At 34.6% G+C, this 14,052-nt stretch overlaps 1 protein-coding gene across 5 annotated transcripts in view; it reads left to right on the plus strand.

Annotated features, from left to right (window-relative positions):
• The window catches only part of PHF3 (PHD finger protein 3), a 49,713-nt gene that overhangs the window by 22,681 nt on the left and 12,980 nt on the right, over nucleotides 1-14,052 (plus strand). For 4 of the 5 annotated variants that reach the window (XM_032104719.1, XM_032104718.1, XM_032104716.1 and 1 more), the window contains 5 exons: nucleotides 8,875-9,196; nucleotides 10,243-10,420; nucleotides 11,940-12,090; nucleotides 12,217-12,373; nucleotides 13,431-13,547. In XM_032104719.1, coding sequence (XP_031960610.1) covers nucleotides 8,875-9,196; nucleotides 10,243-10,420; nucleotides 11,940-12,090; nucleotides 12,217-12,373; nucleotides 13,431-13,547 — 925 coding nt within the window. Of the gene's footprint in view, nucleotides 1-7,732; nucleotides 8,753-8,874; nucleotides 9,197-10,242; nucleotides 10,421-11,939; nucleotides 12,091-12,216; nucleotides 12,374-13,430; nucleotides 13,548-14,052 lie in introns of those variants that run through there. The other variant, XM_032104720.1, reaches the window with a different exon arrangement.

Genomic DNA, 14,052 nt, shown 5'->3' on the forward strand with positions numbered 1-14,052 from the left:
AGAAAGATTCTTAGCACATAATCACAGAATTTTTGTATATAGAATGTGACTGAGACACAATAGTGATATAAGGAAGCTTGCAGTATTGAGCCTCATGCCTAATAGCAGAAAATTTAAGACTGTCAGTGCATCACTTTTTATCATCACTAGTCTAAGTAATAAAGTTCTCATTTGTTCAAATTACTTTACTTTGTAGCTGTATGCTACAAATAACTTAAACCTTGCAGATTCACTTGCTATCATTAAGATACAAGAGGGAGCAAAAGTTGTATCTCAAATGCTTTGGCATTTTGTCCTTGTTTAATTATTAGTGCAAGAAAAAGAAAACACTTTTAGTACAATGCAAAAGAGAAGAAGTGCAAGATGATTAATTTGAGTTCTCTCTCTTGGAAACCGATCAAAACCATCAACATTTATGGTAATGAAAAGGGGGTTTTAATTTGCTGTTTGGACTAATTTTCAAGGAATTTTTGTTTCCCTTTTGAAACCAGCTAGATGGTCACTCTTACCCTTTTTTCTCTGTTCATTGTATTAGAGAAAATGAGAAAGTGTAAGACACAAATGCTATCAAATTACTGTTCAAGAAATATCAAAGGCAGAACTAAGATCTGAAACAACATTTATATTTATATTTATATCTTGCTCTATAGTTATTTCAACTTTGGAAATTTTTGTCAATGCTGTGGTACAAATTGCTTATAGGAAAAGAAGTTAAACTGAAGTTGCAGCCCCAAACAGGGGAAATAATTTGCCAAGAGCTTTGCAGGATGTCATGTTAAAGTAACGTACTTAAAATTCAGGATGTAGAGTAGTAGTCACTTGAACCTTTTGTATTCCCTGTAACAAATGCAAAGTCACTAACTTGTTGTTATTGTAATACCAAGCTTGGAGAATTGATTCAGGTTGAAGATAATGTGTGGAAATCGTGTAGTCAGCTTTCTTTGTGTACAGAATTCCCAAAGGGTGATGCTTACATAGGCCTTACACAGACCCAGGGTAATTCTACTCTGCCTGCTAGAACAACAGTAGAAGAATGATACTTCAGTGTTGTTTTATTTCAGATCAGTGTGTGACAAATGGAGTCAATTTATATCTTGAGGAATACATGCAGTGATTTGCTGGCCACATGCAAAGTCAAAGTATGCTTACCTTGTACTGCAGATATAGTGGGTTTGTCTGGGAAAGGGGGAATCCTGTTTTATAAACATGAGATTTGCACGATCAAAGAAGTTTGCAAGTTATACAACATCTTTCTTTGTAAGAGGCAATGCTTGCTTGCTTTCTGTTAATAGGTCATCATTTGGCACCTGAGCTTTGAACAATGACTTCATGCTCTCTTTTCCATTTGTCTTGAAGTTTATAAGCTGTAACCATCATAGCTGTTTTATATATATTTTTTTCATTACTCACAGAATGGGTTGTCTGTTTCGCTTTAGGACTGTCTCAGCCTGTTTGCTTGATGTATTGTGATGTACCTTTGCTACATAACTAAAAAAATAGCTCTTTCATATGAAAACTAAACCTTGTGTTTCTGCACAAGTCAGGTAATGACAATTTAACTTTCTGTAATTTTCAACACATCTGAAAGGGTATTTTTTAAGTGCGGGGTTTGAATTGTTGTTACTCATAGTATTGTTTTCAACATGTTTGACTTTGCCAGTGTTTTCCCATATTACTGTCACATGTTTTCTAATCAGCTAATAACAGAAATCATATGCAAAAATTTTCATTCATCTGTCTGCAGATGAAACATGTATGTGTATGGATACGCATATCACATCAAAAAATGTTAGGCTGAAGTTACTACTCAAATTCCTAATGAATCCAAGCAGTGTTGAAAATACTAAGCTTTGTCACAAACAATAGTTACTTTCCCAGAAGACAGATTAAAGGTCTTTAAAGATAGTTGAATTTTAAAAATAATATTTAATTTCTTGGCATAGTGCTAGATGGAGATGGTAGCTCTGCAGACATTGAGAAATATAAGATTTCTTGTAACATCCGTCTGATGTAAGGGCTCGTGTTGTAAATTTCTCTGGTTTTCACCATAGATGTTCAAATTCTCTGCAGGCTGGAGGGCTGAACTGGTTCCTTGCTTGTACAAATAGACAAAACTTAACAGATATTTTTCAGATTGTCTCCCTTGTCAGCAGTCTGTCTTCTTTAACAAGAAGGCGGGCTGAACTGGTTCCTTGCTTGTACAAATAGACAAAACTTAACAGATATTTTTCAGATTGTCTCCCTTGTCAGTGGTCTGTCTTCTTTAACAAGAAGTTCGATCAATTTTGGATGAATAATTCATAAAAGACAACTTGAGATACTCTGTTTCTAAGCAAATGTTCTAGAAAGCATTATCACAAGGGAAGTTTGTAACTTTAATTTATTACTGGTGACTTCCTCTTGATTTCAACAGTTCCAAGTAAGATTTTTTTAATAGGCTGTGGGAGTTTGAGGATTCTCTTCTGCTGTTGTTTTGTGGGGGCTTTTTTCTGGTTTTGTTTTGTCGTTGCTTTGGATTTGATAATCCAGTTTGAGTGGTCAGACACAAACTGACCTCAGGCTTCACAGAAAAATTAAGTGATACAGGACTAGATTTTACTTAGGGTATTCCTTTCTCCCCACATTTCAACTATGCTTTAATGTAGAGGAAAAGTTAGTAATGTTGTAGAAGGTAATTAGAAAGTGCTGGAGTTGATTTAGCAAAGGTATTCCTGGTCTCTTGCTTACACATAATTCTTACAAAATTTCTTCACAACTGTAGTACAGAAGAGTACTTTGGCTGATTGATGCAAACTGTTTTTACATGTAATAAAGATTATTATTAGCTCATTTGTATTTTGAAAAAAGTGCTAATTGTCAGTAAATTATATTGGATCCGGGTTATCATACAGTTTGCACAGCCAATACAGAAGAGAGTGGTTCAGAAAGGAGCTTAAGGCTCCAAACTTGTAGCCATCCTTAAATTACAAACACGTATTTTTTTTTTTTTTTAGGGTGGTGGTGCCTGGCATCAGTGGATAGTATACAGCAAACAATTTGTTGTGAGAACATTCTTCACAAGGAACTGTAATTAGAATAATGATGGTGCCTTAGTTCTAGTAAATGTTCATTAAATAGTATGACTATGCTCAACTATAGATGATGCAAGATATCATCAGTTTACAGTAACGGATGATGCTTTTAAATTTTCTGCCTCTGTTACTGCTTTCCTCCACTTTGAAAAGCCTTGCAACATTAAAAACTGTCATGCTTGTCCACCCACAGCTGTGGAAAAACAGAATGACATTATAAACAAAACAACATTGTAATGTATAATTAACAAATGGAAGGACTCCACTGTGATTTTTATTTACAGTTACATAATTGTATTAGTAGGTTTTATACAGATTATATTACTATGCTGCAGTATTGGTAGGATTATTATTAATACCAGTAGCATTAAGGAATCAAGCAAATGGATACCATAAGTTGTCTAAAATAGTTATAAAAAATGAACATAAATACAAACTGCTTATAAATGCAGTTTATAAAGCATATGATGCTTATCCTGCAACATGCAATGTGTGTGGAATCAACTGGTAATGGAGCTTCCCTTAATGATTTTATATATATATAAAATTTTTAGTGCAGATTTGTAATTAATGTTAGGAAATGTACTCATTTTTTTCAGGGTTTTGGGGAAGTTCAGTGCTTTAGGCTTTGCTGTCTGGCATATTTAATGAATTCATCTTTAGTTCAAAAAGCATAGGGTTGTTTGTCTTCCTGCTGCTTCGTTTTTGGAGAGGCTCCTGTAATATGAAAAGCAAAGAAAATTATGCTTTTAAGAAAGAGAAGAACCATATATGGGATAAAATATGGGTTATTGAAATTTAGTACTTGGGCAATAAGTTTCCAGTGTCTCTTTTGTATGCTGCAAATTCCATGTAAAGAGATCTGCTGATAGTGAGTGAGATAGGTTTCTGGGATTTTTTTCTAGAGGATCAGAACTTGAAAAATCATGTCACTTGTGTTAGACTTTGTCAAAAAGCAAACAAGTGGAACTGCTCATGTCTCTGTGCTCTGACAAGGTAGTGCAGATTTTTTTTGGACATACACACATTTCAATTGAGTTTTATATCAAGCCATGCTACTTCACTGATGTGGAACATACACTCTGCTGCAGCTGCCATGCCATGAGTATCTTGTCCCTGCTTCAATGTTGGCCAGACTGTAGCATCAGTGCAGCAGGGAAACAGTTGTAATGTTAATGCAAGTGTACAGCAGATCTGTAGAAGATTGGTGAACAGTGCTATTAAGGGACAGAAATGGAGATGGGGGACTTGCTTTAAATACTGAAGTCTTAAAAAATGAACAGTGAGTTTACTCCTCTTAGATGAGTTTGGGGCTAGGGTGTTGTTTTGAATAGTTTGGTTTGGGATTTTTGTTTGGGGTTTTTTTGGGTTAAGATTTGAGTCCTGTTGTGGTATTTTTTCCAATTACTATGTACTACAAACATGAAGAATTCAAGAGAAGCAATTGCTTCCAAAATAAATTATTTTTCTGTGTCAATGCAACTTACATTATTAATTAATTTTAAAATGCTGATTACTGGCCTGCACTGAACTACTCTTGACAGCTCCTGATTTTTTTGTCTTTAGTTTTACTCATGTATAGCTTTACAGTGAAAAACTGTGTTATGAATAAGGTGGTTTCTGCTCATTTTACAGTAATGAATTTCTCCGTAAGCTTGCTGCTGTTACATAACTTGAATGTATGTAAGTTAATTTTAAAACATGGCCCATATATTTGGAAAATTAATTGTCCAAGCCTGAGTTTTTCATCTAACAAATGAATGTAGTTTAGTACAAATAACACACCAAAGAAACTCTTCCGATCATAAGAGAGATGGTGGCAGGATTGTGTTGATTTTGTCTATTTTTATGTTTCATCTATTACTTTCTGATTTCAAGGTGTCTCTTTTCATGCTGAGATGTGGACTACCAAGGGGATTCTTTAAAGGAATGACACAGTAGCATACTCTATGCAAAAGTCCCAATGAGCTATAGTACTGTCTGCTGTCACCTGTCAGTTATTTTTAAATTTTTCTTCAAAAAAAATTTTTATATTAAATTCCAATGAAAGCAAGTCTTTTATTGAATGTGGCATGATTTAATATTTTAAAACATATTTTTCTTTCTCTTTCAGCTTTGCATCTTTCAGTCCAGCCTTACAACATGGGTAAAAGTCCTGCACTTCAAATTTGAAGCTATCTGCAGTCAGAAACTTTGATGTTTTACTAGTCCAAGATATCAGAACCTCTTCAGTCAAAAATAACAACTGTACAAGAGGACATCCTTGATCCTTCAAATCAGGCTTCAGTTTTTCTTGACGCCCCTATTTAGTCTGAGCCTTGCCCATTACCCAATTATAATTGTTACAAATCGTAGTTGTTTTGTGTGCAGATGAGTGAAACAGACAAAGATGTAAAAGTGGCCTTATGGTAAAAAGGATTATTTATATTGCTGGTATCAAAATCAGTATGTTCTCTCCCAGCCTCAAAAGTTGCAGCCTTGCAGTTGACTAGTATGAAAAAAAAAAACCCAATTAGTAGAAATAGTGAATTTTTTTAAGCAGTCAGCACTAGTATTTTTATTACTATTTTGTATAACTAGGTTTAAACAAAGCATTGTAAACAATACATTCTGTTTTATACTACAGGCATCATGGACATTTCCTGATTCTCTTTGTAGTCTTGGTTTCTGAATCTTGAATTCTGAAGTTTTGTTGTGTGTGTTAAAATATAGTGTAATTGAAACCTTGTTGTGAAGACTGGAATGAAGCCAAATGAATCTTCCATCTTCAATAGTTTGCTTGAATGACGTCTCTCTTGGTGGTAGTTTTAGTGAAGAATGATCTCTTCTGAGCCGAATTCATTGTAGGTTTTTTGACTTTTAAAATTTTTATTATTTATTTGATAGACCTGAAAATAAAGATCTAAGACTGGATACCTATCCTAGTGCCTTACTTATACACCATCTCTATTACCCCCTTAATATGTGTGAGCTAAGGTGAAAAATTCCATGTGCTGTCGGTTTAAAGCTGAGGATGTGCAGCATCTTGTGTATTTTAGTTTCATCTCTTCAACAAGTATCTCTTTTCTAAATATGAATCAAAAGTTTATTTTGGTTACTAAATGCTGCAGTCCATCTTCCTCATTTAACAAATTGGTCTCTGATGCCTGAATTTACAAACTGAGGAAAAAAATACATATATTTTTAATAAAAATTCAATTGATGGAAGTTGTGGCTTCATGATGGTGTATTCTTGGTTTCCTTTTATTTTTGAACAACAGGCATTAGTTTCTTAGGACACCAAAACACCTTTTAAGCATGATGCTATACTGTATGCGTTGACCTTATTTCAGCTTTTGCAGAAAATCTTACACGGGGAATTTTTGTAACCAGTTTCAGTGTTCCCAGAGCTTTACTAGTATTTTATTGCAGTGCTACAAGATGTGTCCTATGTAAAGCACCCGCTGTGTGGACCCTTGCAGTTGTGAAATAAACACTCATATTTCCTGCCTTTGCATGTTTGGCTCTAGGCTCTTGGAAAGGAGCAGTCAGCTTTGTGTAGAAGTCCTATCGCTTCTTTCTTGTTTTTCTGTTGTGTTTATAAATGCTATGGTATTACTCTGCTGAGACCATCAGAAGTAATTGCCCCCTAACATTACCTTTCTTGTTTTGCACTTTGCTGGAACATGAACCTGAAAAGACTGAGATACTGACAAAATGTGAAGGAACCTCTGCCTTCCTAATTAAAATTATGAAGTAGATGAACAGTTATTGTTTGGTAGTGACAATTAATACTATTAATGTACTTGCAGCTCAGAAAAAGAAAATTAAAAATGAGAATATATTTTTCTTCCCAAACTAGTTTAAAAACCAGTTTCTTCAAATCTGTCAAACATCATCTTAGGCTTTTTCTTAATCTGATGGACCTTTAAAACTTCTCAGATTCATTTTGCATCAAAACAGTATTTTCTTCAGCAGAATATAATATTTTGAGTAGGGAAGGACAGAACATAAAGACAGATTTTTCTTCTGTTCTCTTGTCTCAAATGTCTGCTGTTAATAAGGATTTTCATCTCTTTGAGATACCAGTAGTTTTTGAATACAATACCTGCATCAAGCCACCTGGAACATTCATTTACAGTTCTGGAGAATGAGGGTTGTTCTAAGCACATCCTGTAATTATATGGTTTTCCAAAGTAGGTAAGTCAGCAGATAGCAGATCCTAGCCTGAGTAGGGGCATACATATGTTAGGAATCATTTGCTTAGAATCATCTTATGGAAGATATCTATAAGGTATTAGATTAAAGAAATAGGGTTTTCAGGTCACTGTATTTAGCTTGTTAAATGTATTGCTGAAGCAACCAGGTTTTCCTGAATTACTTTTTAAGTCAGGTTTGTCTTCTGTGAGATTCAAAACCTAGGAATTCAGTAAATAATTTTTCAGTATTAACAAAGAACTTGCACTTTCCTTAATACACTTGCAGTCTTTCTGGATTTTCATCATCCAGACTATATGTAAAAGTACTTATCTTGAACATAGTTTATGTAAGTATAAAACAAAATTAAAAGAAGAAAGAAATAAAAATTAAACAAAAAACCCAACAAGCAAACAAAAATGCACACACAAACCAACAACAACCAGCCCCAGCCCCCCCCCCCCTTCCAAAATATAAAAGGGGCAAGAGAATGTAAATGGATATTGCAAGAGATCTTCCTACATCATTTGAAAGCTGTTCCTTGTTGCCAGGTTCAGTATTTGAAAAAAATAATTCCTACCATGTAAGTCTCCTGAAGTAGACTTTTTTAGCCTGTGGAACTTTAAAATTCCACATTCCCAAATACTTGGACTAGAAATTGTACCTATCGGTGCAATTTGGTATTCATAATACCTGATGAAGTTTTCAAAATGCTTCCACTAAATGGTCAGAAATTATGCTTTTAGATTAGACCAGGTGATCTTTACAATGCTTTGAAAATACTGTCTGTACCTAAAGTTGATTCTGTTTTTAAAATAATGCAGTTAAGTGACTTGTGAGTTGAAGGGTATCCTTTAAATATAGTCATTTTGGTGTTTGAAACATTCCTTAAATACCTATTAGCTCTGGATAAAATAGCTGAGTAGCACAAAAGTGTGCACCTTGTTTAAAAGAAAACAGTCACTGCAAGCTGGACAGGTGGTTTTGGAAGCCAAACTCCTGGCCCCATATTCACCAGTAAAGAGAATGAAAAACAACTTTCTAGAAATAATTTAGTAATAGTGGTCTAAGGAATGAGGTGTAAAGTAGCAACTAATTTAGACTAGTTTGATACGCCTGTACCCATTGTGTTTGTCAAAACATTTAAAGACCTCATACTGCTGTGGAAGATTGCAGCTGCTGCTGTGTTTGTGATGAATGATGACAATCATATTTGTAGGAAAGTGAAGGTAATATTTTGCAAGAAAATTCTCAGGTCTTTTCAAACAAGTTTACTGTTTCTGAGCGTTTTTTGGTTTTCTTTTTTAACATTCATAAGAACATTAATAGTAGTCTGAAAAGAAAGTTGGTAGGATTTAGAAGCAAATTAGACGAACAGTGAGGTTTTGATAGTCTCTTGGACTACTGTAAAAAGCAAAAAGGCCAAAAAAATACCTCTCAGGAGGATCATACCATGTCGTAAGGCTGGAGATGGATGTAAAGCACCAAAGAAAATCGCTTGCTAGGTAAGAACAGATTGTTGAGATGCACAAATCAAAACAAGTATGGTATATCCTGCTGAAGGTGCTGTATCTTTCATAGTCCTCTTTCACAGTTTTCACTGACTTACATCTTATTTTGCTTTCAGGTTTATGGTAGGTTGTGGTAGATGTGATGATTGGTTTCATGGTGATTGTGTTGGATTGAGCCTTTCTCAAGCACAGCAGATGGGTGAAGAAGATAAAGAGTATGTGTGTGTGAAGTGCTGTGCTGAAGAAGACAAAAAAATGGAGTGTTTTGATCAAAATGTACCAGATACACAAGTGAAACTTGAGCATAAAGAAGAAAAAGCAATTGAGTGTGAAAAACTGGGGGTATCGAAGCAAACAGCTACTTGTAATCAAAATACGACTGAAAAAACAAAGCAAACGGAGGACATTGGGAAGCACAAAGTCAAAATCTTCAGACGGGTGAGTCTTAATGGTTTAAGTTCTCTTAATTACTGGGGTTAGAAGGTTTCTGCCTGTCCCACTGCCAGTTAATAGACCATGTTTCAGACGTCTTTGTGAATCTAATCTAAAACTTAAATTATTTGCAAAGTTACTTCATTTTCTAGCTGGCTTGACTCTTTCAAGATGATATGGCTAAACTCTTCTTACATTGAGCAGGGATATGTGCATGTGGCATGGATAAAGAACATCCCGAGTTGGAAGGGACGCATAAGGATCATTGAAGTCCTACTCCTGAGTGTGTATCTAAACCTATACATACAGGTGTATGTAGAAATGGTGAAGAACCTAACGCATTTTTCTTCCAGATTTCTAAATGCATTATAGGACATCTGTCAATTTGTTGTATGTTATAAGCTGCAGATATTTAAAGTATCTGTAAAACAATATGATAACAGTATTTTTAGTTAAACCTGTTTTTATTTCAGGTTGTATGTAGAAAAAAATGCCTAGTGCTTTGATTGGGGCCTTTCTACTTTTTATGTTTAATTTTACTAACCAAAGGATAATTTGCAAAGATTATTGAGACAGTTCTTTAGTGTGTTAGTATATAATGTCATATTCATGGTAACAATCATCAGTAATCCTATCTTATTTCTGAGTAGTAGTATTGAAATTCTGGAATGTAAGCTGTTCTTTTTAATTTTGGTTTACATATGCTTTCTAAACATCAGTGACCTCTGTGGCTAAAACTGGTTAAGGGATGTTCATTGGTATCCCTGACTTTTTTAGAATAACTGCAAATTTAGTGGTTTTCCAACACAGAGCTTAAATGCAAATTGCCTGTGCTGTATCTTGAGCCAATATTTAAGAGAGATTGTTAAGCAATGCTTGGCAGTAATTTGGGATATTTTTCAGTAACTCTTTAGAAAATTATATGGTGGCACATACATCCAGGGTATACATTGTACAGTGTAAAAAGGAAAAAATGGGAAAAATGTGGTAATTACGTAGAGGTTGATTGTAGCATTCAGTAGCATGCTTACATATGTAAATGTTTATTTCAGGAATCTGGGGATGGGAAGAACTTACCGGAGTCCAGAGACTCAGATACTAAAAAAGGGCAGCATGTTCCTGCTCGGAAAGGATCACAAACTGCTGTAATTCCTCGGCGGTCCCCTGAAGATAAAAATGAAAAAATAAGTAAAGAATCCATTAGTACAGTGGAAAGGTCCACAAAATCAGGTACCAATGTTTGGGGATGTCCTCCATGCTGCAATTCACATCTATGTAACAGTAAAGGATGATAACTTTGTTTATAGCATCAGTTTTTCAAATCACATGCCATAGTGGAAGTGATGATGATCTGAAGAGCTGTTTGTTCCCATAACATTTATGATCTTTTTTTCTCATTTCTTTTTAAGTTTTTTTTAGTAGGTAAGTGTGTCCTAGGTAGATGTGTGTTTGCTGTTTCAATAGTAGAGGATGCTCACATAATCAAAAGTGGGAGAAAAAGTACATCGACCTCTCTGTACTAAGCTTTATTTTACATTGCATGAGACTTTGAAATACTCTTTCATAAAATACTATGAAATGCTTTGTATATATAAAACTGATTTCAGTGCTGTATAAATTATATTTTGACTTACTGATGGCTTTTGCACAAATTGACAAATAATTTTATCAACTCATTTCAAAGGGGAACATTATATTGCTTGCTGAGTCATCAGATTTTCATCTAAACGTCATTCGAAAAGTTGAAGGGACATATTTTCCCTCACAGCAACCTCCATCCTCTCCCCAGCTTCCTTCCAGGAAGGATTTTTCTTCTCAGATCATTGTAATGTGAAGTTTTTGTCATTTGGGACAGAAATCTCAGCAGCAAAGCTAGTGAGATTTTGTGTGAGAACTGTGTCTTTTCTCTGAAACTCAAGCTTTGAATTTTTGTCTAAAAATAAATATAATTTAGCTCTTCTGGTCTTTGGCCAATGCTGATGCATTCTAGAAATCTTTATCAGTCTTCAATTTGTTCCTTTTTTTCTGAGTATAAAGTGAAAAAATTAGTATTATTTATTTCCCATGCTTTCCTAAATAGAAGGGTACTGCTGGAAATTCATGACATGTTCACATGCTGACACAACTGAGCTTTTAGTTGACCCTCTGAAAATTAGTAATTTGGCTTTAATGATTTTAGTTTGATTAGTTATCCATTATTTTTATTATGTATGACACAAAACTTAAAATGACCTTGAGTGTTACCTGAATCAGAAGATGAGATAATTGAAATAATTTTGATGGCTAACAGATGCAGAAATGCTACGTTTAATGTAAAATGGTATTTTAAAGTAAAGCTTATTATGCTTATATGTGCTTCATAGTATATTATTTCTCAGTTTATTCATTGAAAAATTAATCTATGCTGTTACAAAAATTCAGAGTCAAAAAATCATCCTTAAGATCAAGCTAATAAGCACTGGTCATCTTGGTTTAGTGTAGAAGAAAATACCATAGGTCAAAGGGCAAACCCCCTGTTTCTGCTAAGGAAGTTTTTATTCTGTATTAATCTAAGTAACATAAAATCCAAACCAAAGAAGAGAAAAACCTCAACCAAACACAAACCATCCATCCTGGGGTCCACTCCTTCTTGATGGTCAATTCTTAGCAGTTTAGAAGTAAAACTTCATGAAAGTAATTCCATCAGCGGCAAAAGTTTATAAATAAAGTTACTTCAGATTTTAGAATTTTTAACTGTGTGTTTTGATAGGTATGCATGAGAAACAAGAAGTTAAGAAAAAGAAAAATGAGAAAGGATCCATTAGTGCAACACACCTGCCAACTGTGCCAGCTTCCAAACCTTCTGCTGATCAGATAAGACAAAGTGTTAAGCAATCTCTTAAGGAAATTCTGATGAAAAGGTAAAGATATATTAAGAAATTAAATTACTAATTTGTGTTTATGAATATTTTCATTTGGAAGGCAGAGGAAAAATTGTTAATTATTTGGATGTATTTTGTAATTTTTGCCATTGTGTTCTCTTACAGACTGACAGACTCCAGTTTAAAGATTCCTGAGGAGAGAGCAGCAAAAGTTGCCACAAGGATTGAAAGAGAGCTGTTTTCTTTTTTTCGTGACACTGATGCAAAGTATAAGAACAAGTACAGAAGTTTAATGTTCAATCTGAAAGATCCTAAAAATAATGTATGTGTGATTTGTCTGTTGTCCTTTGCAGAAATCATTGATTTGCTGTAGATTAAAGGAACAGTCTTCAATATAAAAACATTATAAATCCTCCTGCAATTTAACCTGTTCAGGGAGTTTTTTTAGGTTTCCTTGTTTTTATAATTTTGTTTGCTCTTTGGGCACTCAGTGTCCTCTGTGTTCTTCCGCATTATTAATTCTCCAACTCCTTGCTCCCAGTGTACCTTTTTTTGTTTGGTTTTAAAGTGTAGTAGATACAGCCTGCCTAGTTTGTGTTTGTCTTTACTACTGATCTGTTATTTAGATATTCCTATTCCCCCCATAATTCTTTGATTCATTTGATTCATTTGATGCACTTACTGTTTTTCTGTCCAGGATCTTCTCGCTGTGCTTTTTCACACCCAGATTTCTCAAGCTTGGTCTTCACTCTCTATTCTGCTTTCTATGAACCCCTTGTTCAAAATCATACCTCCTCAGCTTCTGTCTTTTGTCCTTTATCAGTTATTCTGATCAAGTTGCTTTGTTTATAGTATTTTGCCCTTACAGGTAGCCAACTGTAAATTGTAAGAACTTCTATGTTAACTTTTATCTAACAGCTAACTTCTGTTTTCTCTTTGCTCATACTGCTAAATTAGTTCGTTGTCTTTTTTTTACCCTAGGACTTCATTTAGTTAAGAAGCACAGATATCCTCTTTGGTACTTTCTTCTCTTTCTTGTATGATGCAGAGGATTTGCACCTTTTCAAAAAAAACAGCAAAATGTCTGAGTTACTGCTGCAGTGGGCATAAACTCTCTTTCTCTTTTGAAATGGTAGTTAATTATACATTGGATCATTAAGGGTATATGTAGATACATTGTTATGTAGAATAAATGGAGCTCTGGAATGAAGCTTTTTATGTTATAAAATCTAGTACTGCTTCCTGCAGTGGAGATAATTACAAACCCACACACTCCATTTAACTGTACAGAGCATGTTGCATGTTACTTCTCTGATTTATTTCCTGCTTCAAGCTGTTCTTGTCTTGATAGAAATAGTTACTTTTCTTCTTTCTTCTAGATATTATTTAAGAAAGTACTGAAAGGGGAGGTTACTCCTGACCATCTAATAAAAATGAGCCCAGAAGAACTGGCTTCGAAAGAACTGGCTGCTTGGAGACAGAGAGAAAACAGACATGTGAGATTTGTCAACTTACGTAGTTTATTTTATAACCTAAGCATGTTTAACTTCTGTTTGCAGGTTAAGTGTATGCAGAAAGAACAAAATGGATGTTGCACAAAGCAGCTCTGACCAAGCAGGAGGATGTCTATAATTAATTTAGTATTGAAAATCCAAAGATGTTGTTAGGACAGAAGTGAAAGTGCAGTCAGGAGTTTGAAAGGAGGAAACCATGAACTTTCCGTTGCCTTGCAACTTTGTTGCTGCTTGCTCTTTCTTTTTTCTGTCTCAAGAGTGAAGGCTTCTTTGTCCTTATTTTCCGCAAGATTTTAAAGCTGTTGCTGGAGCTTTATAAACACCAGTTTCTTAAAGAGGGAGAGAGATCTTTTTGGACAACCCAACCGAAGCAGACTGATGTTGTTTCTAACTTACTGCTGAAGCGTTACAAATCAGCCCCCAAGAAGTAAATCCAGAGCTGAAAAGCTGATCTGCCAGTTGAAAAAGCAGCCTAAAGGGACAACAA

This window comes from Corvus moneduloides, chromosome 3 (assembly GCF_009650955.1).
Source record: "Corvus moneduloides isolate bCorMon1 chromosome 3, bCorMon1.pri, whole genome shotgun sequence".
Classification (NCBI taxonomy): Eukaryota; Metazoa; Chordata; class Aves; order Passeriformes; family Corvidae; genus Corvus; species Corvus moneduloides.